At 45.1% G+C, this 27,392-nt stretch overlaps 1 protein-coding gene across 2 annotated transcripts in view; it reads right to left on the minus strand.

The window, feature by feature from the left end:
- Window positions 1–6,259: 6,259 nt before the first annotated feature.
- Window positions 6,260–27,392, minus strand: part of APCDD1 (APC down-regulated 1) — a 32,502-nt gene continuing 11,369 nt past the window's right edge. For both annotated transcript variants that reach the window (XM_030011815.1, XM_030011814.2), the window contains exons 4-5: window positions 12,649–12,970; window positions 6,260–10,626 (exon numbers count right to left, since the gene is read on the minus strand). In XM_030011815.1, the coding sequence (XP_029867675.1) occupies window positions 10,178–10,626; window positions 12,649–12,970 (771 nt within the window). In that variant the 3' untranslated portion in view covers window positions 6,260–10,177. The remainder of the gene's footprint in view (window positions 10,627–12,648; window positions 12,971–27,392) is intronic.

Below are 27,392 nucleotides of genomic sequence, written 5' to 3' on the forward strand. Positions count from 1 at the left end.
TACTTTTCAGGTAAAAGTAAACAGTCCTAAATCTGTACAACTACCCTGTTAGTGGTGGTATATATTGCTCTACCCGTGGGAGTGGCAAAATATTTTTCCATTGCTGCTTTGATAGTCCAGTACAGATTGTACAGACAGCTAAGCTATGATTTTCAGAGGCACTTCTTCAGAAGAGCCAAGCACTTATTTTTGTTTAAAAACCTAAACATGTTTGACTCCTGCAAGAAAAGGTGCTCCAGCAATAGTAGACTCTTACAGAGGTTAAATCCACTGATGTGTTTTCACTCAAAATTAGTAAGTGCTTTGCTGTTATTACTGCTTTTCAGACTGCAGTACACTTCTGCACTGGTATGAGAGCTGGTTTGAGGAATATTAATAATGAGAATCGAGTATCTTCGTTATGAAGATGGTGCTCTGTTTCTTAATGGTTAAGAGGCATTGCTTTAAATCATTATGCAGGACAGCCTAGTTTATAGAACTGTATTTTGGAAAGGCTTAGGAGGAAGGTCTACAGAAAACAAAACTTGAACCCTGGGTCAAAGAGAGAGACAGCCCTCTGGAGCTGTAATTAGAGCTTTGATAATGGAGTGGTTCATAGAAGGTGGGAGCTGATGCAGTGGCTAATTTTCCTTGATTGCCTTAATCACCTCAGGTTAGTTTAAAATTTTGAAATGATAAATATGAGACACCTGTCCCACATCTCAGGAGTGGTTGGTGTCAAGTGAAGAAAAAAGGAGTATGGTAGGAAGAGGCAGTCATGAGAAGAGCAAGACGGACTGCTTCAGAAGTGGCTTTGTTAATGGCTTTGTCTTCCCAGGACAGCTGAGCTGTCTGTACATCCTGCCTTCTTCTCCCCAGCGGCTGTGGCCTTCTCCAGGAATGGGAATTTCTCTCCAACCTCAGGGTGTAAAGCCTCAAACATGGTGACCGGTCTTGTAAACAGGAGAATGCCAGGAGAAGGTTTTTCATTGTATTCATGCTCAGGATTGTCTAACCTCAGATTTCCAATACAGCCTTCAACTTCATGGCACTGCTTTCCAACTTCACTGTCTTGTGTAATACCTTGAAATACTTTAGCCCTTGGGCCTCTCATTTCATGTCCCAGCTTCAAGAAAATCAGAACAGATTGCTTTCCTGATTAGGTGAAATTACCTCTTCATCCTGCCTCCACAGGAACCAGCTTACAATGGCAAAGGAAGGTCAGCGTATTTGTGGAAAAACTTCTTAAAGAGACGTTTATGTGATTGCAGCATCTTTGTGCTGCTTCTCCCTGTCTGAATTTGAAATCTAATTCAAGCCACATTTGATAGAGAGGTTGGTGTTTCACAGGTACCAACTACCGCCAATTACAGGAAAATCAGAGCTGAGATGAGACATTTAAATTGGTGCTCCCATCCAGGGCAAGTCCGCACAGTGAGCTGGAAGGATACCCATCCCGCTTCCTGCTGTGTGACCAGTTAGTGCTGGTGTGCTTGCCAAGCTGTCAGCATGGGCATTAGAGCAAATAGCCCGGTAGTGGCCAGTGGTAGCCCAGCACTTGTCAGCAGTGTGGGTGAGAGATGAGCATGTTGCAAGGGAGCAGGTTAGCAGGCACGGCAGGGGAAAACTCAAGCCATCACCAGGGTAAGCTGATGAGGGAGAGTGGAGCTTGATCCACCCAGGGGCAGGAAGGAGGTGGTGCAAGAAACTGCTAAATAGCAGGGGTGAGAAATGCTAAAAGTTGGAAGAAAGTATAACCCTGCATGTATGCATCCTCGCTTCTCTATCTGCTCTGCTCAGACACTTGGAAGCACTAATGATTCAATGACAGCGTGTCCAGAGAACGGCAACGAAGCTGGTGAGGGGCCTGGAGCACAAGTCTTATGGGGAGTGGTTGAGGGAACTGGGGTTGTTTAGCCTGGAGAAAAGGAGGCTGAGGGGAGACCTTATCGTTCTCTACAACTACCTGAAGGGGGGTTGTAGTGAGGTGGGGGGTTGGTCTCTTCTCCCAAGTAACAAGCAATAGGACAAGAAGAAATGGCCTCAAGTTGCGCCAGGGGAGGTTTAGATTGGATATTGGGAAAAATTCCTTCACAGAAAGGGCTATCAAACACTGGAACAGGCTGCCCAGGGAAGTGGTTGAGTCACCATCCCTGAAGGTATTTAAAAGATGTGTAGATGTGGTGCTTAGGGACATGTTTTAGTGGTGGACTTGGCAGCGTTAGGTTCATGGTTGGACTTGACGATCATGAAGGTCTTTTCCAACCTAAATGATTCTGGGATTGCAAACGGATGGGAGAAGGAGTCTGATGTTCAGAGTAGCTGTAACTGAGCTCAGAGCTTCTCTTGGACCACAGATTTAAAAAAAAAAAAATGCTAATTGTGATTTTGTAAGTTCACTTCTAGAGGTATGTAGAAGTTGCATTTGTAGAACTAGAGGCATAGAAATGAAGCAACTAATCAAAAGCAAACATTTTCAGCGATGTGACCAGTGGCATGTGGACAGGGGCCTCCTGATCCCCCTGGCTGCTGCTGTGAGAGTGCAGCAGAGAAAGAGCAACGCGTGACCCAGGTCCTCCGGCACTCTGCACACAGCGTGGCTCCTTGGGTGAGCCACACAAACATTAATTCCCCTGTGGGCAGGCATAATAATAGCGTTATGCAAAAGCACTGTGTGCGTCTGTGTACATTCATATTTGTCTGTGAACACTGATCTTTCTGGGGTGCCGGTATGCTAACAGGTGAACTGGTAGTTACAGTGGGCTGGGTTGCTATAGGACTTTACATTGTATCATGTGTTTGTAATTGCTTCAGTTGCCTCCAACCCACTTCACTCCTTTAACTGCTCCCACTTTTTGAGTTACTTTAAAATTGCTAATTTTGAAGGCGACAGGGTGCAGAAACACTTCCTTCATTCTTGCCAAATGAGAGCCATCTTGTCCAGCTCCCCCCAAATGCACCCTGAGCCTCTGCAAGTATTAATTTGAGACCTTCAGAGAGAAACAGGAGGCTTAAGCAGGAGGATGCTGACACAAGGTGAATTTCCAACATCCAGAAGTGTTTGCTACTGCTTTTGTGAAGTGCAAAGATCCCAGCTGCCAATGCAAAAGCGTTTTTAGATTTAAGAAATTTAAATTTAGATCTATAGAAATTAAGGTATTTTTATAGGAAGTCCTTCCCTGTCTTATGCCTGATGGCCTTGAAGTCCTGTATGCTCCCTTTTGTGTAGCTATACATTGATTGTTGTCTCCTAGTCCTGTTTGGAATCATGGAAGCTAAAACATTCACTCTTATAACAGTGTGAGCCAATAATAATCTAAGATTTAAAATTATTGATAGAGTGTCTGTTGAAATTTAGTAATTGTTTTTTGCATATATAGTGTATTGGAGAGTTTATGTAGCTCTTAGAACAGTTTTAGTGAACGTGTGATACTCCTCATTAAAAATTTTGGTAATTCCATGAATGAATTACTTGCATATGAGCTGTGTGTGTATATATGTCATTACAATTTTCAGTTGCTGTTTATATATACATTTTTGGACAGATAGGAGGAGTACATTGAAGCAATGCAAGGCTTACAGTTTAGTAATAATATTTTCCTTCTAGTATTAATTTAAAACATGCAGAAGTGGTTGTTACAGCTTAGACTGTGGAACCATTTCCCCAGTATCCCTTAGGGAGTATGGAGAACGGATTCCTGCAGGGCGTACTGTATCGGTTCAAAAAGTTTTGCCCTGATCGTATGGCACTGGGCGTGCAGGAGGGGCTGCAGCAAAGGCCACAGGGGCAAAGCTTCATTCTGGCGTTTCTTAATTCTGGAAAGTGTAACTCGGACTTCTTCTGAGTGTAGTTCCCGTGATGGTCTTTTATCGCTACCGCTCACACCGATGCTGTGCCCCTCTGGTGAGGAGAGCGCGTCACGTGGAAGGAAATTGCCGTCTTAGCCTGCTCCTCAGGCAAGACTTGTCAAATGTCTTTAAAAGATGTGTATATGTTTTATTTTCTGTATGCTAAAACCATGGGCTCAGTAGAGAATCTGGCTTGAGGACCAACAGGCCTTTCCTGTTCATTTGCCCAGGCTCTGCTGATCCCTCCTGTCTGTCATGGGAGGCGATGGTGTCCCCTCTTACCGTGCTGCCTCTCCTCTGCTCCGTGGTTACTGCTCCACCCTCTCACCAGCTCTGAATTAATTGCTGGGACCAGACCAAGGGACAGCTTGCCTAGCCGCTGCCACCCTGGGGAGTGGGGACTGAGCCTCGGAGCGTGCCGGGCTTGGCTCTGAGCGCTGGTCCCGGGGGCAGCTGGAGGGGGAGCCTCGCTCTGCTGGCTGGCAGAGCCTGCGTGGCCCCACCCTGCCCCGCCCCGCTGGCCCCGCCCTGCCGGCCCCGCCCCACCAAGCTGCCACCGCCCGCTCCCACCTGCGAGCTCCAGTTGATGGCTCAGCTGGGTGGCGGAAGGCTTGGGAATTTGTCTGCCTCTTGTCTGTGGTGTCGAAACTGCTGATTGTGTTTGCTGGACGGCAGGGTCGTTGCCAGCAGTGCCTTCTGTAGGGCAGCTGATGGAGCTGATGGCTCCATATTTATTGCTTTCGTTATCTTTGGGGGTCTTCAGGGTACTGTTTGGTGCTAAGAGAAAAGTGATCCAGTAGTTGGGCGTTACTTTAAAGAAATTCATAAGGCATGTGTCTGTCTAGCAAGCATCTGTCCTCTGGGTGAAAGTACACCCAGGTGAAAGTCTGATCCTGGGATTTTTTCTGTGGGTGGAATCGCAGAATTCAGCAGTGTTAATCTAGGAGAGCTAACAATGCCTAACAACTTCAAGCGTAAACTTTTTTCCCAAGCCCTTTTCATTTCTTTATTTGCAGACAGCACTATCCTGTGCAGCTTGCTTTCTCATTTTCCAATAGGCTGTCTTGGAAATGGCAGCAGACAAGGACTGACGTGCTTCCCATGGGAAAAGGATGTTGGGAATTGTGTCTGCCTGCTTTGAGGCAGCAACCACAGGCAATTCCCATTACCAGAAGACATGTAGGAATTAATTATTGTCCTTGGGGCTTGGTAGTGCCATAGCTAGATTCCATCTGATGGACTGGTCCTACAGCCCGGAGCAGATTTATGAAGAAGAATGGGTGGGGGAAAAGGTGCCCGAGAAATAATTGCTTAGGCCAACAGCACTGTTTCCTTAGCTATTGAGGGTACTTGCGGTTTGTTTCCTCGCAGCCATGCTTCTGCCTGATTCAGCAGTGGAGTGGAAATTTTGTTCCTTATTATTATTTATTGCTGGCAGAAAATAGCAGTTAAAAAAATAAAGTGATTGCACTAGAGGAGAAGACTAGAAGGAAAAAATTATTGGCAAATACTTGTAGTAAGAGTACGGCAGATTATGGAAGGTATAAAATTCAGAATGAGTGGTGCTGGGTTTTATTACCTAGCCTTCCCTGTTGTGTCAGGAGTGAGTAGAATCTATTTATGCCTGAATTCATCCGTACCCACCACTTTTTGTGGAAGGGAGGCCACTTCTTCACAGGCTGGGGCTACTGCATTCAGAGTACCTTGTAATTTAGGGCATGCTTCCTGGAAACCGAGCTCATCTTCCAGGGATTTCCTCAGTCAGTTCTGAAAACTCAGAAATTGGTCAACTCCAAAGCTCTTGGTGGTGGTGGAAGTCTCACTGACTGCATTTCACCTCTTCTTTCTGTGCACAAGTGAAGCAGGAGTGAAACAGCACAGCACTGAAGAAAGATGCTTTTGTTATCCTGTGGCTTGCTTTCCTTTCTCAGTTCGTTTCAGGTTTTTCTTCCTTTTTAAGAAAAGTGTCCTTTCTCACCCCTCCCTGCTCCCTCCCCCAGGTTGTAGCCCTTAAAGCGAGTGAGATGCAATAGCAGAGCGGTAATGCTGGTTTGCTTACATCTTTTATGAAAAACATGTGGTTTCTGTTGAACGACACCCTTTGTCCTGACACAGCTGCTCTGACCATACTCTCCTTGCAAGCCAACACCATTGTTACTCACTGGGCGCTTCCAGCCCCATTTTATTCAGAGAACATGAAATTGTGAAATTGTGAAACCCAAATCATCCCAGCTGTACCCATCAGAGCTGTTTCTAGTGACGTGTTCTCAAGCAGAAACGTTTTGTGTATAGAGTAAGCAATGAGCTTTTCTGTGCACAAGTTACTTGACAGAGGGATTTTTGGTTATCGCTTTCCAAAACAGCTATCATTTTTTACAGGTGGAAAGTCAACAGAACAGAAAACTAACATGTATAGGAGGCAAAGAAATCCTTAATTTTTCAGTTAGGCTTTTTTATTTCAATCAATAGTTTAACAAGTGCTTAAACTTCCCTGGCAGTTTAATCTGGAACATAGTTGAGAAGAAAAATATCTTCTATAACTTTAAAAAAATAAAAAGATTTTTATTTTTTAAATCCTGCACTTTAAGCAAGCACGCTCCAACTCGAGCAAGACAGACATTATATCTTAAAATATGGACTTCTGTTCATAGAAATGACATTCTACACCAGGGCAGCAGGCACAATATGTAAACGGTATAGAAACAGAGCAAGAACACTTGTTTTGATTTTTCTCATCCCTTTTGTCCTATTTCTTAAATAGGACCTGTTAAAACAATTTGCCCAAGAACTTCTTCAGGTTACCACTTCTGTCAGGTGGCTCCTTGAGTAGGATTAATTGTTTCATTTTTTAAAGCTTCTGCATTTTGGTATGGGAAAAATCACTCAGTTGGTAGGTCTTCCACTGCTAAACCACTTGCGGCTTAGCTTCTTTAGCAGCCAGGGCTGCCAACACATGAGGTCAGGTTGGAGAAATAAAATGAATGGAATACATTGCGTCACAAATGCATGTGGTGCTGTGCAGCGGTTAATTTAGTGCATGATGAAACCAGAAGATCAAGGAAACTTAGCTCCTAGTTCTGTGCCTGCAACCTAGGAGAAGCCTTGCAGAGAACATGGGTTGGCAAATAAACCATGCACTCTGAAGACTTACATTTTTGTTCAACTTGACTTGTATTGGCTAACAGAAAAATAAAGAAAAAATATATAGGCACATGGAGGGAAGCTGGTGCAGCATACACTAAGAACCCAGATCATAAAAATTATGTTTCTGGTCAACACTACAAATAAACTTGAGGAGTCCCCAGTCAGATCTCTTGTAATGCATTATGAAGGCCTTTTTCAAATACTTCCTTTTTAACTATCTCTAGATAATAGGAAAAAAAAATGCAGTTCTTGTACAATTTGTACATTGAGTCAGATTTGCATTTAGTGTAACCATAAGCCTTGGAAAACCTAGATATTTGCAAGCCTGTGATTCAAGACAGTTGAGACATGAATGTGCTTTTTAGAGGCAAGAACTAGACAGGTCTTTCTCTTCAAACTGTTGTAATATTTCTGACATAAGGCAATTTACAGAGGAGCCACAAAGCACTAATAAACATTGCCCTGATGAATATGGAACATCACGCTGCGGAGCAGTTCCTCTGCTCTCTGCTTCAGTCCTGCATCACAAACGTGTGCAGATCTCAGCTGGGACCGAGTTGTGTGTGGCACTTGCATAGGGAAGGGACAGGGTCTGACAACTAGCCATTGGTATTTTTCCAGAGACAGGGCCACCTAACATGGGAATGGTCAATGGTGGTGCAAGAAGCTTGTCTTGTGTGACCTAAGGGATGTCACGCCATACGCATCCTCAGGAATAAAAACTAACGTGAATTCCCTCATGCCGCCAGGTCTCACACAGAAGTCAGAAACGAAGCTAGTATTTAAGGGACTTGTTTGACTGTAACAGCTCAGTACCTCAGTTGGAGATACGCTGGTGCCAGTCCACTGAATACAAAACTCAAGTCTAGCTAGAGAAAACCAAACTCCATCCTGGTTCCTCGCTTCTCTTTCAGAGGCATCGTGTCTCCTTCTTGACCCTCTAGTTAAAACTGCTCCTGATGCCTTCCTACCAGCAACTGATCCAGAACTGACTCTCAAGTAGGTTTAACTGTGTGGAGCAGAAAACCATCAAGAAATGCTGATCAGAGCAGCTGTTGTTCATAGGGCTGGATTAATCACGGTGAGTTGGCTTTCAGCTCCTTCCAGCAGGCTGAAGGAGGATCTGATACCAGATGGATGGATGAACACTTTCTCTGGTAACTAGAGCTGTCCTGAGCTCCATTCCTGACTCTTAATGAGTCTTCTCTGACTTCTCATCTGTCTGGGAAAAAAACGTGAAAGATGTGATCTGACCTGGCAGTGAATCTATGGTACTGTTCCTTCTCTTCTTCCTCCTGCTCTCTCAAAACCAGGTGAACCAATTTTGTTCCAACTCTGAGGAAATCCACATCCAAGGCTGATACCCGCTTGGAAAAACTGCCGAGGCGGCACGGACTTTGGGAGGTAGGGAGCCTGAGCATAGCAATTTGCTGCTTGAACGGCTTTTTCCTGCTGTTTTTGCTAGCAAGGTCCATGCTGTCACTATGTTTTCAAAGAATGCTTTTGCTATAGCAGACAGTATGGAGAGTCACCTATGTAAAGCTGAAAGACCTTCATTTAAGACATACTTTTCCTATGATGTTGAAAATAACACATTAAAGGCTTTTTTTCTCACATAGTACTGGACTGGGCAGCTAGAAGCTGCTGATACTGATGAAGAAATGCTATGACCTTACTCCTTATGTTTCTTACACATGTTACTGCTCCTCCTGCGAGCCAAAACGCGTGTTTGTCAGTAAAAGCCACAGCCCAAATGCCGCCAGGTTAAGCTGTGCCCTCAGCTCGCTCCCCATTAAAGCAGGGGAGCATGGTTCATCTAGGAACTTTTACCTCCTTGCTGGCCTTAAGTATCTCCCCTACTGCCTCCAGAACCTGCTCTGATTTGCATCAGTGCACACAAGGGTGTATTTGCCACTGCGGGAAGCCCAAGGGTTTCCAGGGCAGGCTCTTGAATGCTGTCGGAGGGCTGTGCCTATCCGCCTTCCCGGCAGTGTCTCCCAAAGCCAATGCTGATTTACGCTCTTGAAACCATGGTATGCGCACGTCCAGCGAGGCTGCGTTTGTGCAACTCTTGCTCCTCCCTCTGGTAAGTCGGGGCCAGTCTCTCTCCCTCCCTCCCTCGGGTGGACGCGGGTCCGGTTCCAGCTGCTTTCTTGGTCTAGTAGGGGCCACGGTGTGCTCGCTGCTGAGACCCTTTACTTGTTCCTGCAGGAGGTCACATCACTCAAAATACGCTGTTGGATTGGGTCGCGGAACATGTTAGACCCCACTTGCTGCTTTACTCTGCCCACCTGGCTGACACAAAATCCCAGGCACAAATACTGCACACCGAGTACGTAAGGCCTCAGGAATAGGAAAACAAAAGGAGTCCCTGCAGCCGCGTATCGGCAGCTTACCTGTGTGCATCCGACAGAAAAAACACTCCTGCTGCTTCTGTCTGGCTTTAAGGGGGCTTGGTTGTGACTACTCACTAGATACAAAGGGAGGCCTCGAAGCAATTGCATAGCTAAGGAAATCGAATGAGAAACTATTAAGCCACTGGTTATTTTTAAAACTTAATGATTGTAAAAATAGCTTAAATTACTTGGAATATTTTTTAATTGGAGGTATCAACCATTTACCACTATCTGAACGGAGGGCTGTTGATTTGCTGTTTCTTTTTGTGTTATGAGCTGTGAGATAATGACAAGATAAATCTTTGTGGGTTTCCTCATTATATACATATCTACATCAGAGCTGTGAAGTCAGAGGGGGAAGCTGCTATCACAGTACTGGCATGACACCGAGCCCTTCCCCAGAGCTAAATTCTGATGAGAAACGGGGTGTTGGGGAGAAGAGTACCACAACGGTAACCTGGCAGAGACGACCGAAGCAGGATCATAACGATCACCCCAGCAGTTAAAAAACCAAAAATAATAAAAGGGAGACCCCCTCCCTCCCCCCAGAAGTCTGCAGTCCTAAAGTGCAATTACTTTTGTGCAGTCATGTCAGGCCAGGGATCAGACTGGATGAAGTTCAAAGCACAAACATCAAACGAGTGCCGTTCGGGATCCAAGGAGGAGGGGGGAAGTACGGAAAAGAACAACAGTTCTTAGGCATTCAAGTGCATCAAGAAAATAAATGTCCCTTTCTTTCAGAAGAAAAACAACCCCCAGTCTGGTGGAATCCTGGCTTTGTAGTCATGAAAAATATGTTTTTTTCATGTCTAGCTGAGAATGTCCCAATATGACACAGTACAAATAAACACCAAAGCAAGAGCTGGGGCACTGGGATGATTTTCCGGTGCCCCGCTGCTATACAGCCTTATTTTATTCTCCTCTGGTGACCCTTCAGATCTGGGTGCTGATGAAGCGCACTGAATTAAAGGCATCTGGTAGGAAGTGGCTCTCTTCTCCGGTCGGTCGGGGCTGGACCCGTCGCTTGGTCTCTGGCCATTGTACAGCAAGTACCTGCCCCGGGCATCCTGCTCCATTTTGAAGATTTCGTACTCGGTGTGAGGTAGGCGGATGCCGAGTGCGATGCAGCCATTGGTGTGGGTGACGTCTTGCTGAACCCCAACTTGCCAGGACCCCTGTGCTCCGCACTCATTCCCGTTGAAGACATTGAGCAGCGAGGCTGTGGATATGTCCATGGGAGTGACCTTCATGTGATTCACTGTGAGAGAGGAAGAGGGGAGCTGTTAGCAGAGGGACGAAAGCAAAAGCAAAGACAGCATGCGGATTGGGGCGTACCTGTGAAATCAGAATTGTCTCTCCTTGATCGTTCTTAAATCAATTTTTCATATTGCAGGTGTGGCCAGTGAATCTATTTGCATCATTTTACGTCTTTGATGTAATTGCTTCTCGCACAGAACACCCCGCCCCCGCCAACTCAGTTGAAGAAAACCTGATGGCCACATATCTCAGCCAGAGATTAAGCAGAGTTTTTCATAAATTCCAGACAGTCCTTTACAGATAAAGCCTGGTTGGTTATATTAGGAGATGGGTAAAATTGGAAACAATAAAACTTGACTCATGTTTTATTACCATCTGTATTAATCCATAAGTAGGGCTGTTTATCATGTATTTTTCATCATTTTTTAACATCTGTTACCCTGTGAAGCTGATGAAATAATTAGTTCCAATTAGAAAATTTGGAAAGTGCCACAGCTGCACTATCTTCCTATATTACTGGTCCTTTTTTGCATGAATTATAAAATATAGCTGAACTATAGAGATATGTTTTTTCTCATCTCTAAACAGTGGCTGCAGCTTGCAGTATCAAACATAGAAGTGCTGCAGCTGCTTCAGTTCTAACCTGCCTGTATTTCAAAGGAGTTTGAGGCACACAAAGTTTTATTTTTCAGCCAAGTTTAAAAAGTTGGGAAAAGCCAAACTGAATGAGCCTATGGAAGCTGAACAGAGATTTTTCCTGGTGTGCATCTGACACTGTATATCAAGAAAAGGGGATCTGAATGGATCGGTGCTGACCAAAACAGAAGCAAATAACTAGCCCTCATGCCTCCCAACACACCAAAATCCCAAATTTTCTTGCAGGTCATTTTATAATAAGATTTGTTGGGAGTTTTATTCTGAGGTTTTATAAACACATTCGACTCAATGGCTCTACGGTTCACATTATTTGCTCTAGCTGGTATAAAAGGTAATTTATAGAAATTGAACCTGAAAGTTTTGGTAAAATGAAATTAGTGACCTTGATCTGTAAGGTAAATTGGCATACCATAAACCACGAATTCAAGCAAAAACTGGATTTCACGGAGCTGAGCTGGGACATGCTGCATGCAGCTCGAAAGAGCAAAAGCTCTGACAGGCAAGTTCTGCCTCCTATGAAAATCCCAGATTAGTAAATTATTTTGTATAGTTAGATGCTTTCCTAAACTGGAGCCATGCAAGAAGCTTTGTGCTTCTCACATGGTAACTGAAATAAGGAAAAGAGCCCACAGAGCGCTTGGGGCTTCCAGAGGCTCCGCTGGGGCTGGTGCCACGGTGGGATGTCGTGTTTTGGAGATGTTTGGTTGTGTGAGTGGTTAAAGCCACTGAGGTCTTTCTAAGAAGGGTGCTGCGGGGCTGTTTGCACAGGAAGGCTTCTCAGCCGCAGGGACCCGGGTGGCGTCACCACTGAGCGCTGCTTCCCAAAGTACTTGAGGGGTTTTGGTTAGATATGTCTAGTCGTCACTGCGGTGGGATTAATCAGAGCTGTCTTTAGGGACATCCTTGCTCTAGGGACCCTCGGAAGCTGATAAAAAGACACATGCTGCTACGTCTGTCTTTGACACAAAATGATTTATGCCACTTCAGACCTGAAATGCCTTCTGAAGGTGCTTTTTTCTCTCTACTGAAGGAGCCTTAGCACAGAGATCTAATCTTGGACACTTTGCTTAGATGCTTGAAGTCTGGCCACTGGACTCCAAGACTTAGTGATGCGAAATCTTATTTTCTTGTGCTCTACTTAAAGATCTCTGCCTCAAATGAGTATTGCTTCAGTGGTGTGAAATGCCACGCAGCTGTTATGGTTTGGCTGGGCATTCACACAATGCCTGCAAACTTCCCAAGAAACTACTAACTCCTGAAAATGACAGAAGGAAATCATCAGCAACCAAATCGTTAAGAGCGAACTCTGCTCTGGTCCATAACTACGTGACCGCCTCTGCCCCCCCCGTGTAGCAAGCCACTCTACCTTTGAACACAAACTCTGTGCCACCCATCACTTTGGATGAGTGCACTCCCCGGCTGTAGCGTCCCTTGGCATAGATGGTGAAGGTGGGGTGCTTGCAGATGGGGTCGGAGTAGTGGTAGTAGTGACCTTCCCAGGTGTTGTTGTTGTCGTGGAAGATGAAGTGCCGAGTGAGGAAGAGGACCTCCGGTCGCACCTCGCAGCGCTGGCTCACCCACTCTCCGTGTAGCCCTATGGTCAGATCCGCCTTGGGGGGTAAGATGGGAGGATGGTGCTCGTCTGACCGGTAGATGATTCTGCACGCGATGCATGTGCGGTCGTGGTTCTGAAATGAAGCAGAGAGAAACCCTCGTTAGGCATTATCTGCGATACAGGACAATGAACCAGGCTGTCCGTTTCATGCTGAAGTGACACCAGCTCCACATTTTAAGGAATACGTTGTCATTTCTTATCTTGTTAGTGTTCTCCTGCAGGTTCTTACCCTTCAAAGCACCTGAAACATGGCACCATTTGGTTTTTTACATATAAGACTGCACAGCAGGAGAGCAGTTAAGAGATTAATTCCCTCATCTGCGTTTATCTGAAATTAAGATTTTAGTTCAGCTTTTTATAGGATCGAGAAAAGGCTGTCTTTATCCTTCAAATCATCCGAGAAGCCGGCAGATGGTAATTTACTGTGGTAGGGACTTGGCAACTCTTGTGTTAGAAGTGAATACATTTGCTGAGCTCTTATTTTGCATCTGTCTTCCTTTCAGTTGTTAACTTTGGGTACTGTAGATAGACATGGGTGTCCTAAGGACATTTTTCATTCTGGGCGGTGGCCTGGGAGAACAGTAACCAGCGATTTTAAACTTTTTCAGCTTTTCTGAGCTGTAACGCAAACCTGTGAAGTGTACCGTGCGGCCAGCTGCCGCCAGACACGGTGAAAGCTTTCTGGCCTGCTCTGGCAGGAACGGGGTCCGTGGTGCCTGCCGGGCTTCACAGCGGGTCACCGCTGTGGGCCGAGCACCAGCCTCAGGCAGCCGGGTACCCCCAGCCCCATCTGTGGGTGCCGGGGCCGTCTTACAAGGGGCATGCAGGCTCCGAGTCCGTGGCAGGAGGGAAGGGAATTTCACGCTGAGGCTTCCACCTCCTGACATCAGAAACTGAAACTACAGTGGAGATCTGTACGTTGTTCCTAAGGCTGTTTCCGCCTCTGCAAGGTTTTGTCTTGTTGACAAAAGAGTTTGGCCTCTCAGTTTTCAAACTGTATTTTGCATTTTTTCAATGGCAAGAGAGATGGCACCATTAACTTTTCTCTCTGCTCTGCTAAACCTTGAAGTAAGTTTTATGGACCAATAGGGGATTATGAAACTAATTTTTTAGCTCACTTCATTGATGACAAATAATTAGATCAAGTAGAATAAATGCCACCCTGCAAGGTAAAAGCAGTCTTTTCTGTTTTCCTGGTGCCTGTTTTGGGTTGGCGATGTGCTGTTCGTTTACATCTCGGGACCTGATAGTAGAGGCTTTCTAGTCAGCTGCCGACATGCAGAGGGGCTGCACCCTGAGCTGTAAGCAGGCTTATAGTCGGAGTGAAAGGCAAAGATCCCACAGACAGCTTGTACCTTCATCTTTCAAGGCCATGCAGTCCTTCCTGGAGAGAGGGGGATGCACTGGGTGGGTTACTCACATCCGCCTTGTTCAAGCTGCAAGGTGTTTTCCTGCGGTGCAATTCAGAGTGTACCGAGTTGAAGGTCCCCACGCGGCCATCAGGGAGACAGATTTATACAAACACTTTTGCTCTGCGCCCCTTTCCAGCCCTCTTTTCTGAGATCTCTGTGAGCTCCCTCCATAACGTAAATGCTCATATTAATCACTTTAAAGTCCACGTGAGCTGCTATGGAGCCAGCATTTCTCCACTCACTGCCCTCAGCTCACAGCACACTTCAGGGACAACATTTACACAACCTTCCTTAGTGCCCTGAGTTTGTCTCATGGTATGACCTCAGGTGGCTTCAGGGTCAACATACAACTCTCGCAATATATCCCTTTCACACATATTAAATAGGGTTTGTATTTGCCTCCCTGCCCCAGACCAGATGATAGACACCAAAAGTCAGTGAAATCAATGAAAAGTCTGCTGTTCCACATCCCTGGGATGTAGAATAATGGTCTATGTGCAAAATAACTATAAATGCTGTAGCTCAGGTTGATCTGAATCAGTGTTGGCCAACAGCCCCGCTCTGAGGAGGAGGTTGGACTTGGTGACCTCCAAGGGGTCTTTCCACCCCAAAACACATGGTCTTCTGGGAACGACATGTCAGCATGTTATTAACGTGGATGCAGTTCTTTCCCGCTTATGGAGCCTGTTAACTAATTTTAAGGTACATTTTTCAGCTAAATTCTGCAAGTGGGCACAAGGGCCATTAGTATCGTAGTGAAAATACAAAGAACATTTACTTGAGTAATTTAGCAGCAACTGGTGAAGTTAGCACAGATTTGTGCCATAGTAATTGACAGCAGAGGCTGGTGCAAAACACCTGGTTCTCCTGAACACTGAAAGCACAGATAATGCATAAGGACTGTTGAATCTGGGCTGTTTTCTGAGATTGCAAGTTTCGGCTTGGATTTTCTGATGGCCAAGAGAGGAACCAAGATCCCGTTATGTTTCCTATTTTGCTCTAGATTTCTTCTGTGACCTTCCTGTGTGACTGACTTAACCTCATTTCACAGAAACACAGACAATTACAGGTCTTCTGTTTGGGACAGGACTGGTAGGAGGCTAAAGACACTGAGCTGTCAGAAAGCAGACAGAAATTTCAGGGACCTGGCTATGATTAAAAATAAAATAATAGTAATAATTATTATAAAAAAATGTGTGTAGCTCTGTTCCTGGAACAAACCTGCAAATGCCAGCTGGCAGAAGTCCAGTGTCCACCTTCCTCTTGCCTACAATAAAATCTCACCAGGTTTCATCTGCAAGCTCGTTTGGGACTTATGAAACCAGTCTGTTGAACCTCTAGATCTCTTCAGAAGACGTCAGTCTTTTTCTCCAGAAAGGGGTCTGGTTTACTGGGTGGTTTGCGGCTCAGGATTGCTGGGGGGCAGATGGCTGATAAATGGCCAAGAAACAAGTTGGTGCTGGGGAAAGGTGGGGACTGCCTTGGCACATCTCAGGCAGCAGCAGAGCCACCCTGTCTCTCTCGAGCTCCAGCCGTGAATAGGGATGCCCAAAGCTGAGCGTCTGCCCCATCTGAGGCAGCGCTGCTGGTGCCACAAGAGAACCATCGGATGAGGTGTGTGATTTCATTCACTGCCAACCAAAGCACTGAGGAAACACACATTTTTGAAGTGTAATAGAAATAACGCTTTTTCTTCTTGGAGATCAACATCCAAAAGATGCTGCTGCTGCCTTGCATGGATACCCGCAGTGATCCAGGCCGAGGGGTTGCTCTGTGGAAGATGCTGGTGTAGATATCAAGCACTTGGTTCTCCAGCATGGCTGTTCTGCCGTGGGGCAGACTGGCATCGCTGCTCCCTAACACTTTAATGGCTAATAAACTGCACTGATGACTAACTTTATTGCTGTGATCACCCCACTCACATAAAGTGAAGCAGGACAGCGAGGAAAAGGCAGTGTTGTAAAACTAAACATAGGTTATGCAAGCTGAATTGGTCAATAGTAGGAGACGATTTCTGCTACAGTCCTTTCTCTAATGAAGTGAAGTTGAAAGCTTTTATCTCCCAGAGGAGACCCTGGCAGAGTAGTATGGCAGTTTGGTTTATATTCACAGTTCCCTGTGAGGAGCCTGTTCTCCACAATCAGTTTGTGAGCCCAGGCAATTTAACTTGGGAACCAGTGGTTTCTGTTGTCCTTGTTCAAAACCTGAAGAAAACCAAACAGCAACCCAGCCTGTTGTCTTCTTGGTCTCCCCTGGCTGCTTGTGGGATTCGTTTCTCAGGTCTAGTGGATGGACAAGAAGGAGATCTGTAATCAATCCTATTTGCAGCAAAATTACTTTTTGACTTTTTTGACCAGGAAGGACTATCAAGCATAAATGTTCTTTTTGCTGTTCTTCTAGCAGTGATTTTAGGTTTCATCTCTCCTCTACAACATTAAAAACCATGGGTATTATGAGACAAGGCTCTGATGCTGGGCAGGGAGTACGATCATAGTTTGATGTCTTCTCCATCATATTGGGAGTGTAGAAGGTGCAGACCGGTAATGCCTGCAGCTGCTTAGTCCTTTGGCTGTGGCCAGCGGCAGTGGGCAGAATAAGGTCCATGGAGCTCCACAGTGGAAAAAAAAAAATCGTAACTACACGCAGCTTCTTTCTCCCTATCAGGGTTAGGTTCACATCTTGAGGCATAAGGAGGAATTACTTCCTCAAACTTGTAAAACTCCTGCAGTGCAACTACGCCAGCTGCCATTACGCTGTGAGTGGAGGTGACTCCTTGGGCAAACTCAAGGAAGGTCCAGGTTAACTCACTGCTAAACTTCACTTTGATTTCTGTGAGTTGTCTGTAACTCATCTGGCTCCTTGACCTCTGCGGTCCTGAACTGCTGTAACTGTGTGCAGCGCTTCTAATTCCGAAGACTTTGCACAACTCCGAAGGTCCAGCCAGTTGCACAGCTAGGAAACGTCCAGCTTGCCTTCCTGCCTTCTAGTCACTGATGGCGTGCCCGGACGAAGGGGCTGAGGTGAATGGGCACTTTTTGCAAGGGACAGGGAGTGCGACAGGGAGAGCTTGGGGCAGTGAGGAGGGAAGCAGCAGTGTCCCTCTCACAGCACTGAGACGTCAGGCTGGCTCAGGCACCTCACACAGCCGTACCTGCAACACATCCCTTCCCTGAGACCAGCGCTTGAATCCAAGCCCACGCAAACCTTTTTTTTTTGCTGTGATACTATCTTTCACAGAGTTATGAACTTCTCAGTGGAAGAATATGCCACATGTAAACTCCCTCGGTACAACTTTTGTCCAAGTAATGGACAAGGGAAATATCTAGTTTTGTTATGAGGCAATTCAACTTAATTACGGAGTAATTTATGTTTAACAATTGCCTGTATTTTTCGCTGTTGCTTTTTTAGGTCAGCTGCTCTTGCCTCTTAATTACACTAGCTGAGGCTTTGCAAATCACTCCCTTTCCATGTGTCTCAGGGAAAGATTATTTTCTAAAAACAGACGTTCAAAGAAAATAGGGAACAGAGGTAGAGGACATTCGAGTCCAAACACGATTAAGTACTCTCTAATAAAAAGCTCATTTAGGCATGACATAAACTAAAAAGCAATAAAATGAGCAGTGGATAGGACGAACATCTGTTCTATGTTTTGATTATCTTAGGTGTACAATGCAATATTTTTAATAGTGGGGTCTTGCTAGAAGGACTGGCCCCTGAAATGGCTGCTGCCCTGTGACTGGAAGATCCCTTCCCGTGAAGGGTGCCTCCTTGCAGCTCTGCAATGCCAAGTCCATGGTGCCACAACTCCTTGCCCTCCTGGGTGTCTGTTTAAAGCCAATTTCTGCATTAATCCATGAGGCCGTGTGGGCTGAAACAAGCCTGAAGCTCTGGCTGGAAACTCGGTTCTTGTAGTCAGAGAGAAAATAGTTTGTGATCTGAAAATTTCCACCAGCATTTTTCCTTATCCCTCCCTCCTGCTGCCTCAGCTGAAGCGGTAACAAGGCCAGAGCGCTCTGGAAGCCAAGCAGGGAGGTTTCTAATTAAAAAAAGCAAACAAGGATGAGGTTCCTTGATCTTTTTCCCAGTTGCTGTGGATAGTCAGAAACATAAACCCTCTCAGCACAGTTGTTTAATTTTCTCTTAAGTTCTATGGGATTCTGTGGCTGCCTAGGACTAATTTGCCTCCAATCAATTCATAGTGTTTTTTGTGGCCCAGGCCAAAAAACTATCACACAACTGGGATGCTCTCCGAGCAATGGTAATGAGCTTTGAGTAACACCTAGAAAGATCTTTTTGGAAGGTGTTCTAGTTTTCTTTGAACACCTTGGTGTTTCAATGCTGTCGTTAGAGAATGAGACATCTATGGACCAAACCCTTTTCAAAATGTACAGAAAATCCACCCTTTCCTTATGGTTCAAGCAGAAGCTGAAATCAATGCTTAATATTGAGGAGAGGACCTGCAGGAGGTACTGCAGGTTGTATTTAGGGACAAAACAAACAAGTACTAATAGTAAAGAGGAGGCTGAAAATACAGTTGTTTTTCAACTAAAACACCTTGTTCAAACATATTTGTTCTGTCCCCTATCTATCTATTTATTCTTTATATCTTGAAAATGTGTCTGTATTTCAATCCGAAAATTTTAAAACACTATTTGTCTGAAACAGCTGAAATTGTAACTCAACTTTTCTCGTACAGAATAACAATAGATGACTAGTCTGATACTTGGCTATTTACGTAATGGAAAACTTGCATGAAATTACAGAGCAGTTTTCCAAAGTAATTTGGGAAATCAGCTCTCATCTTTTCATCTGGAGCCACTACACAGTGGACACATCCTTCCCATACCATAACCTGGTTAAGAGATTCAGGTATCAGCTCTGCCTCAGCAAGACGGAAAAGCACATGCTCTTCGCAGTCGGCTAGGCTGCCTTTGGACTCCTCCTCGCCCTCCTCTTCCCTGCCCATCAATGCCAACGTCAAACCAAAACCCAACCCAAAACCCTTGGCAGAGCAGTGGCTTCTTTCTGTAATGCCTCCCTTGGGGCTCTGGCTTTTCAACTTTCACCTTTTACTCAAAACCAGCTACTCAATGTGGCTACTCTAAGTACACCCTGCCCTCCCTGTCCCCCACACCATTGCCAGTTGGGCCTGGTCTCTCCTCAAGGGCTGGTGCCACCACCACCCTGCTCAGTTACAGTAATACCGTGCTGAAATCACTTATTTCAAATTTCTGTAGCAATATCCTGCCTTATCGTGTCATGAACTGACATCAATAATATTTCTACAACACTCTACTTCTGCGGAGCCCCCATGTCTGTGCTGTGGCTGTAGCGTGGGAAGCTTGTTTGGAAGAGGCAGGTTCTCAGCTTACACAAAACCACCTTTGGCCAACCCTGATTTGCACTGGTTACTGGTGCATGGCAAGAAGCAGGTCTCGTTCATGGTTGGAAAAGGAGGACAGGTTGCATCTGTACAGTATCGCGAGAAGCAAGGGCTAGCAAAAGCTCCAGCACCCCCCCGGCTCCCTCCTACACTCGCCCATCACCCGGGAAGACGCTCCTGATCAAGCTGTGGAGCCCACACGAGGCAGCCCGGGCTCTGGTTGTTCACAAGGTCAGGTTGCTCTTGCATTGGGGGTTTCCCTTTTAGAGTGGGCAGCTTGTCTGACGTTGGCTGTGCAGTGTCACTGGATGGGCCATGTAGCAGCGCCTGGGTCTGGCATGTCGCACCCAGCACATCCTCATTGCAGGGTGATGTGTGGTGAGGGACCAGACATTGGGTTTCCTCAAGTGTGGGCTCAGGCCTGAACTGCGTGTGCAGTACAGACCTAACTGGTGGCCCGGGGTCCAACAGTTACAAAAGCTGGGCTAGCAAACCCCTGCCATGTGAATGCATGTATTACCATGAGGGAAAGCACTGAAGTAGAGAGGAAAGGAAAGCCACACTTAGTAACGATCTCTCACACCCACCCGAATACCATGTGTCACACGGGCAGGGCTAGATGGGACCGGACCAAGGCATGCCTGGTGAGGATGCTTTAAACCTCACCCCCTGAGAAAACCAGGTGCCAGGTTTTAGTGTTAGTAACTGAGTGCTCCCAGGATGAGCACAAATGGACACCCTTGGGAGAACGTCAATGCAAGGACGTGCTTCCAACTCAACCAAAAATGTTGGATGGCTTTGTCTCAGACAGCCAAGGAGCTGAGTCTGCAGAAAGGGCGCTTTTATGAATTGCTCAGTGTAGTATCAAGCTCCGCTCCTCCACTGCTCTAGAATACTGCAGACCAAGACAACCCTTTAACAAAACAGCTACAATCTCTCTCCACCACAAAAGTGATAATTTGCAGGCTTTCCATGACCTCATGTGAAGCTGAGTTGGCTAATGTGCATTAGGCTGGCTCTGGGGAGTTGACAAGCACGGTTGACACAGTTATAATTCAGCCTGCCAAACGGAATGAAGAATAACAAAGATTTAAAACTTTAATTAAAAATCTTGAAGCAAGTGAAATGCTGGAGAGAGCGGTAACTCCTTTGCAGGGTTGTCAGTTTGGGATTTCTTTTGGTGGAGAACAGAGGAGCTGCAAGCAGGAAGGAGGGTGGAGATATGTTCAGATTAATCTGCAAATGCGTACCATGTATTTTAAGATATTGAGGAATGGTTTTTATTAACTGCTCCCATGAAGGGAAAGATAGTGAAGGAATCTGAAGGCACTACCATTACACAACTGTCTGATCTATGATGTTGATTCTGTTGCACAACGCTGCATAAAACTGAAATAAACACAACCGACATGAAATGCAAAAGTCTTCTGGTTGTTCTTTTCTGATGTAAACTACTTTAGCCTGGGCAAAAGGCAAGAACAAAGAGAAAACCGGCCTTTTTCTCAGATGAATGTGCTTGCATGTCATCTATCCCATTAAAATGATACTAATTTATGATGACATGAATATTTTGGGAAGTATCAACAAAAAAATTCCTGGAAAACCCGAAGGGACAGCTTGAAAGTCCATCTTCAGGAACAGAGTATTCCAAAATAAAGCTGCCTTAGGTGTTTATTACACCTTTAAAAAGCAACCTATATAGCCCTGTGAACCATGTAGCAATATTACCAGCGAGTCCTCCCTCCCTTCTTACAAAAGATGAAGCAATTGTGGTTAGATGCCCACAACAAGGAAGGTGTCAGTAACTTAGATACATCTGTTGAGTTGACCTGAAGGCCCGTGTTTTATTTTGCTAAGCTAAATAGTTAACTTTGATCCCTGGTACTATATTTGTATTGGTAACAGTGGTAGCTATACCAACAAAGATGAACAGGGTTTTAAAAGCAACGCTTAGCTTTTGAAAGTTCACACAGAGCATGAAAACCAACCTTTTGCTTCAGCCCTTGCCTAGCCCTAATGCTGGTGTAGGCAGCAAGTGCAGAGTGGCCCCGTCGAACTAGCACTCTTCTGAAGGGCCACGGCCAGCAGCGCTGCCGAGCGCAGCAAGGACCAGCCTCAGCTAGAGGCTGTTCTCTTATCTCTGCGGGGCATCACACGCACTGTCATTGTTCGTAAACCTGGAATTAACCTATTTGAACATTCTTCTGAATATCCTTTCTTTGCTCCCCGTATAATTCCCTAACCAAGAGTCCTTTGCAAGTAATAATGAACAAAACAAACCCTTCGAGTGTTGGCTTAATCTAGAAGTCTAGTGGCACTACTCTGGCAAACAAAGGAGTTTTGTCCTCCAAAATTACACTTCTTGGTTGAGATAATGTTTTGCATAGTTCTCTGAGGTGCTTCATATGTTTAACACCTATTTATTAACTTATGTTTGCATTTCCTCTTCAAGTACCTAGCATTCCCCTATAGATGAAGTCACTGAGTTTCAAACAGATGAAGACTCAAATTTCAAAAAGCGCAGAAAAACTTGGCACACTTTGTTCTTTCACCACCTGGCTAAAGGAAAGCCCAAGCACCAGCCTCCGTATGTTGAACCTGTATTAGCTGCAAATGCCAGGTGCTGCTGGAATAAACTTGTAATAGAGAATCAATCCATTGGAATTGTTTTTTCAAGGGAAAATGCTTACTGAAGGTGTGTGGCCAGTGAATGTTGAACATGGCAAAGGCAGAAGAAAGGTTATCTTAGCACATTTTAGGCTCCTTGTTATGTTCCAGCCTTATTCCTAAATAATGATCTAACTAGAATGACCGGTCATCACAGCCCTGCTCTGATCTTTCCCGTTACTCTGTCAGATGATGAAAGAGCACAGGGAGTTCTTTGTTTACAAAGCGCTATTACTAAGGCAATTACATGCGAATTGAGTGTCCCAGTATTGCTGTTGTACACATTTCCTGTAGTTTTAGAGCAGATATCTCTGAAAATATCTTCTCCTTCTGCATAGCGAACAAATACTGCATTCAAGCCTTCCTTCATGCTGCGAATGATAGAATGGTTTCGGTTGGAAGTGACCTTAAAGATCATCTGGTTCCAACCCCCCCTGCCATGGGCAGGGACACCTTCCACTAGACCAGGTTGCTCCAAGCCCCATCCAACCTGGCCTTGAACACTTCCAGGGATGGGGCATCCACTGCCTCTCCGGGCAACCTGTCCCAGTGCCTCACCACCCTCACAGTGAAGAACTTCTTCCTTATATCTAATCCAAATCCACCCTCTTTCAGTTTAAAGCCATCACCCCTTGTCCTATCACTACAAGCCCTTGTAAGAAGTCCCCCTCTGGCTTTCCTGTAGGCCCCGTTTAGGTACTGGAAGGCTGCAATAAGGTCTCCCCGGAGCCTTCTCTTCTCCAGGCTCAACAACCCCAACTCTCTCAGCCTGTCCTCATAGGAGATGTGCTCCAGCCCCCTGATCATCTTTGTGGCCCTCCTCTGGACTCCCTTGAGCAGGTCCATGTCCTTCTTATACCGAGGACTCCAGAGCTGGATGCAGTACTACAGGTGGGGTCTCACCAGAGCAGAGCAGAGGGCCAGAATCACCTCCCTTGACCTGCTGGCTACGCTTCTTTTGATGCAGCCCAGGATACAGTTGCTTTCTGGGCGAGTTTATCAAGTTCCTCTGCATACAGTCCCTGTATGCATTTGTAAATAAGGTGTGATTTATGACCAATCAGCCAGGCTCCTTGGTGGTGTCCTAATCAGGAATATTTTGTATAATACGCATGATGATGGCCAAGCAGTTCCACTGCCCTGCCCCTTCCACCCATGTGCTCTCATGCTGGCTAAAGCAGCTGCATGTGCAATAGCTTGAATCCCTTGATAAACTCGCACTGTTGAGAGACATCAAAGATGTTCAGCCCCTTTCATCAGCAAGTCCTAATTGATATCTTGAGCAAGCCTAGAGGACTGCTAAGATAGATCTATACAGTGACCTATTCATCAGCTGCACTCAGGAACTTCCATGTATTTTACAGGAGGAATTTGTTTAAGGTATGCTCTTATCTAAGAGAATTCATAAAGCCTTAAGAGATGACATATTATATATTTTTAAAAGCTCCCTGATTTTATATGAACACTTGAGATACAGTAATCTGTGAATTTATTGAGATTTGTAGCTCAGCATAAAGCTGTCTGGTTTTTGGACAGCCCTTTTGATTTACCATCCTGTGGTGAAATCGCTGCAGGAATTTGGAGAAAGTCCAATTCTATTTGTTTAAAGTCCTGATCATGTGGCTTTGGCATTCCTAACATATCCAGCAATCATTTGCTTTTAATTACCATTCATTTCAACCACGTAAGTAATGAATGTGGCTACCACATCCAACTTACAGGCTGTGTAAACTCTTGAGCTGGGTGGAACTTTCTTCTATATAGAGGCTTAACTATAACTTAAAATGTGAATCCTCTTAACTTATTTTAGGCAGGCCTTTATAAGTTTAAAATAAAAATAAATAAAAAGGAAATGAAAAAAGCCTTAAATGAAAGATTCCACACAATACACCTGATTCACTTCAGAAGCAATTTCCTGGCCTCCCCAACCTCTTGGTATGACTGTAAAAACCTTAAAAAAACAAGTTGATTTAACGTTTCTATTTATTCATGGTGTCCAGTTTCCAGAGGAGTCTGTGACTTGTAGTTTTAAACTCAATTTAGCATTTAAACTCATTTTCAGCTGGGTCCCAGTGGAGCAACAATTAGAAAAGGAAAAGAGTTCAAAGAAGAAGGGTTATAACCTTTCAATGGTATGTTTGCCTGGAATTTAAAAAAAAAAAAAAAGAAAGCATCTCTATTACTATTCTTCCTACATTTGGCAAACACTAGGTCAGACAGCCCGGTTGAGAACCTGCTGGTATAGAAAACTTCACGGTTAGGTACAAACCAAGACCCAGGAGTCTGTCATGGCAGCCAAGGCAAAGGTTCATTTTTTAGGGGTATTGTTATTTATATTGTGCTGAAAGCCTGATATCAGCAGGCCCAACTTCTCTTCAGAAAAAAGAAATCTCAGATTTAATAATCTGAGCAAGAGGAACCTACCAAAAAACACAGAGAGAAGCTGTGCTGTTGCACAGTTAAAACTTGCGTTAATCCTACGCATCTCTTGCTGTTGAAGGCTCCAGCTGAGACTGGTGTCCCAGCAATCTAGACGCTGTATACATACATTGTGGGAGCCAAGCAGACCATGCAGGCAACAGCTGGAGGAGGAACAGAGGTAATGTAACCTGTCAGAAGTTGTAACTGGCCAAACTGGGAGTCAAGCCGTGGCCTGCAAGTCAGGACCTGGGGCCCCCATTTATTAAACTGCAGCAGTTTCACCACAGAGACCTGCAATCTCTAAGTATTTTGGTGTACTCAAAGTTAACCTGAGCGTTCTATAGTAACGGCACTTTCTGTAGCCAATAGTACTGTTGTGAATGGGCTTCCAGTGTCATAAATTCAGCTCAAGATTCAGCCTCTGCCAAGACCTGGCTACCAAAATCATATTTGGAAGCACTGTACTTCATGACTACCACCGCTAACTAGTTGGCTCGTTTGCTTTTCCTCTCCCCCAGTTCCTGTAAATAGCCGACGTGGAAGCCTCCCCCGGCATGCGCCCTCCAGGCTCTCCCCAGTGGGAGGGCACGGGTACCCCACGCAGGACCTGCCCCGCCGGGCACCTGGCACTGTGGGATAACGGCGTGCAGGGCAGCTCCGGCAAGCAGCCTGAGGCTGCTCTTACCTTCCACATAGAGATGTCACCTGCTCAGGTCAGAATGGATCGGCTCATACCTGAAATAATGGGCTTTGTGAACATAAAGCAGAGCTGCAGTGCTCTCACAGTTTATTTAGCTAACCTGGCTCAAGAAAGAGACCTCTGAGGCAAGACTTGATCCTTTAAATTTGAGCATTACATTTTAGAGGCGTTATATTTTAGAGGGAAAAAGTGATGCTATAGTAGCAGAAGAGACAGGCAGGAAAATCATTACCAGTGTGTCCTTAAAATTACAGCAGACCTGGACAAAAGTCTTATTTTTATAAAGCTGGTTGATAGTACACCTGATCATTCTGACTGTAATGAAATTACTACAAGGTAGAAGTGTAAACATTTACTATGTTATCTATCAGCCCATAATAAGACAACTAGATTTGACCTGAAAAAAATAATCAGCTAGGGTGAATTAAATCAAGATTTTGTCTCTGTTTCACGTGGTCAGAAAAAGATCTACAATATTTTCTAGAACAGATACAACATATAGCTGGTGTCAGATAATTTGTACCTACAGATACCTGCAAGGAAGAGATTTAGGAAAGAACCCTCACTCCCAAACAAGCAAAGGGAAAGTCGATGTTCTTGTTTGAATTAATTAAAGAAAAGCAGAATTTTGATGAGGAACATGCATGGTTCATCTGCTGCTGCTGAAACTCTCCATTTTGGGAAGATATGTTTAAAAAGAAAACACAAATTTGTCCTTGGTCACTTGAAGAGAGCATAAGAATGACAGAAATGACAGCAGCTTTCATACAAAGACACGGTTGACTGTGGATTAAAATTATCCCTAGGCCAGGCTATTAAAACAATTAAAGGCAGATCACGTAAGGTCCTGAACTATTGAAATTTGATGTTCACAGGAGGCAGACGCAACCCAGGGCAGGTGTTTTGAATGGAAGGGAAAGCCAAGGCTTTCTCATCAAAACTCTCCCCTCCCCTGTTGTGTTTCCTGCTAGTGCTGATAAGCTGTTGCTGATTTTTGGATTGGCTGTGACAAGACGATTAAAAATGGTAATAACCCATTAGCTGGAAGTGATGCTGTGGCAGCGCCCAGCTGAAGCACACCGACGGCAGTGGCACCCGGCAATGTGGTTCCAATCGCCGCCTGCCTTTGAAATGTCACTAGGAAAGATCTATAGACAGTCCTCCTGCTACAGGCCATCAGTGTCTATTCTTCCCGTTTGATTTTTATTTAGCTTACTACGGTTTGATCAGTTCCCAGTGAACCTGAGGGCACTTTGAGGCCCCTTGGAAAACTGAATTACCAAATGGAATTAGAGCCCCATTCAAAATTCACCTGTTTTTCATTTCATTAATGCGCGTGCCTGCATCTGGATCCACGACCTGCACAGCCCATCAGTTTTTTTCCCCTTCATGCTGCCCCTTTCATGTGTCTGCCTTCCAATTTCCTCTTTTTCTCTTCAGGTTATGGATCACCCAACTTCCACATGCTGATACAATTCGATTTCCTCTCTCCCTGGCATTCCCGCAGCTATACAAGCATCCACTGATGCCTGTTTCTCTTCTCCTTTCTCGGTCTTGTATGAAACTTTCTTCTCAGCTGCTAGCCTACAGCCCTGGTCCCAGCCAGCCCTTCCCACCTCTGCATACAAGTCTTTGATTCTGTCTTCAGGGTGGCCTTTACGGACCTTAGCTCGTGAAACTACTTCTGCATATTTGATGCAGTCACATAAACCACAGTGAAGTTACTATTCTCACAAAATACGTTCTGTGACCTTTTGTTAATTGGCTGCATCATCTATCAGGCTGCATCAGACCTCTTATTTTAGAAGCACATCTGCATTTTAGGTTACACTAGTGCACTGACTCAAAAGAGCTGAACAGCGTGGGCTTTGTCACTAGTATCTTGAAAAGAGGGCACATACACACATGCACG

Source organism: Aquila chrysaetos, chromosome 4, assembly GCF_900496995.4.
Source record: "Aquila chrysaetos chrysaetos chromosome 4, bAquChr1.4, whole genome shotgun sequence".
Lineage (NCBI taxonomy): Eukaryota > Metazoa > Chordata > Aves > Accipitriformes > Accipitridae > Aquila > Aquila chrysaetos.